The following is a 2,075-nucleotide window of genomic DNA, read 5'->3' on the forward strand; positions in this document are numbered from 1 at the left end:
CTGTCCCATGGACACTAAAAAGAAGACAGTGGTCATGTAATGGTGGATCTACAAACCAAAGAATGAGACCAGAAACTAGAAGAGACAGGTAAAGACCTTTCTCTTTAGGTCATTTTGGGAGGAACATGACCTAGTCAGCACACTGATTCAGATTCCTAGTCCCCATTGACCGTAAGACAATACATTTCAGTCTCATGAACCACCCAGTGTATGGTGTTTTGTTACTGCAGCTCTAGGTAAGTGGGCTAATGCTCTGGACTGTAAATTTGGTTTGAACCGCAAGGTCGACGGTTCAGCAGCTCCTCAGATACCCTATGCGGGGTCGCTATGGGCTGGAACCTACTCCATGGTACTTAACAACAACTATTTTAATATTTAAGTCAGGAGTCTGGAAAAAAATGAGACATTTAAAGTTGCATCAGTTGCTTGTAAATGGACAATACTTTTTTTGGCTCAAAAATGTTTCTTCCAGATTAACTTTGGTCATTTGGGATTTTCATTTGTTTGTTTTAGGTTCCCCCAAACAGTATTTGGAAACTTTCATCTTTCCAGTTCTGCTTCCTGGAATGGCCACTCTGCTTCACCAGGCAAAGAATGAAAAATGTTTTGAGGTCAGTTCTGGTTGGTTTTGTTTTTAAGCTTTTGTATTGTGAGTTGGGTGAAGGTTTACAGAGCAGACCATACACTGTGTCTCATCATGATGCTTGCAGCCCCCACGACGTAACATCACTTATCCTGTCATCTCTATGTTTTCTGTTTCTTTCTCCTCCTTTCCCAACCCTCTGAATTTTGTCCGTCAGTGAATGCTACCATTTTGATCTGAGTGGTTGACTGTTCTGTGGTGTGTGTGCCTCACTAGTCCTGGTGTCCCCACCATATATCGACTTCTGGACTGGAAACTGAACCATGGGGGTGAGGTCAACTCCAGACCTGAAGGGTGACCAAGGGCCAGGGTCCTGGGGTTCTACCAGTCTCTGTTTGACCATCGGCCTGGTATCTTTTATGTTGTGGGTTCTGTCCCATTTTTAATTCCACTCTATCTAGAACGTTCTAATGTGATCCCTCTGAGAGTAGTTGGTAGCAGTAGCCGGGCACCATTTGATTCTTGTGGTCTCAGGGTTACGGAAACTGCTGTTCACTGGGTCCATTGGTCCACGGCACTAGTGGTTTCCATGTGCTTTCAATTTTCACCAGTCAGCTTTCCTCTGGATAGAGAAATATGTCAATTTTGGGGGGTGGGGTTTCTTTATTTTTAAATTCCCAAGAATTCATTTTTTATCAGATGGTAATTCATGCGTCCTGGTGTGGTGCTGTAGGATCAGCACTGGACCACAAGGGCAGTGTGAAATGCAAGGTCGGCAGTTCAAACTCACCAGCCCCTCCTCAGAAACCCTGTGTTAGGTCGCTGTGATTCAGAACCAACTAAATGGCACTTAACAACAACAACAACAACTCAAGAGCTCAGTGCCATCACACTACATCTTAAATTGATCTCTTGGTCTGGGGCAGAGTGGGGCTAGAGAGTCCCGTACCCACCCATGGCTTATTTGTCAGTTTGGAGCCCTGCAGTGGATTGTCAGTTGCTGTGGTGCTGGAAGCTATGTCATCGGTATTTCAAATACCAGGGTCATCCAGGGTGGACTAAGATGGACTTGGACGAAGGCAGACGCTGTCCACTTCTGAGGGATTAGCCACTGAAAACCTTGTAAATACCAGTGGTGGACTGCCTGCGATAGTGCCAGGAGGTGAGCCCCTCAGATGGGAAGGCACACAGAATACCACTGAGGAAAAGCTGCCACCTCAAAGCAGAGTCAGCCTTAGAGATGTGGATGGAGCAGATCTTTTGGAACCTTCATTGGTAGCATGACTCAAAATGAAAAGATACAGTATATATATATATATTTTAATGCAACATCCATTAAAACTGGAACATGAAATAGCTAAAGTATGAGCTTAGGAAAATTTTATTCTTATTATTAGATGCCATTGAGTTGGTTCCAACTCATAGCAACCTTATACACAACAGAACAAACACTGCCAGGTCTTGTGCCAACCTCACAGTCATTGCTACGTTT

At 44.3% G+C, this 2,075-nt stretch overlaps 1 protein-coding gene across 1 annotated transcript in view; it reads left to right on the plus strand.

Annotated features, from left to right (window-relative positions):
* Nucleotides 1-2,075, plus strand: part of IQCK (IQ motif containing K) — a gene marked incomplete at its 5' end in the record, with an annotated part of 114,739 nt that overhangs the window by 23,710 nt on the left and 88,954 nt on the right. Inside the window, one exon of the mRNA XM_006875972.1 lies at nt 514-611. Coding sequence (XP_006876034.1) covers nt 514-611 — 98 coding nt within the window. The remainder of the gene's footprint in view (nt 1-513; nt 612-2,075) is intronic.

Source organism: Chrysochloris asiatica, unplaced genomic scaffold, assembly GCF_000296735.1.
Source record: "Chrysochloris asiatica unplaced genomic scaffold, ChrAsi1.0 scaffold00348, whole genome shotgun sequence".
Taxonomy (NCBI): Eukaryota; Metazoa; Chordata; class Mammalia; order Afrosoricida; family Chrysochloridae; genus Chrysochloris; species Chrysochloris asiatica.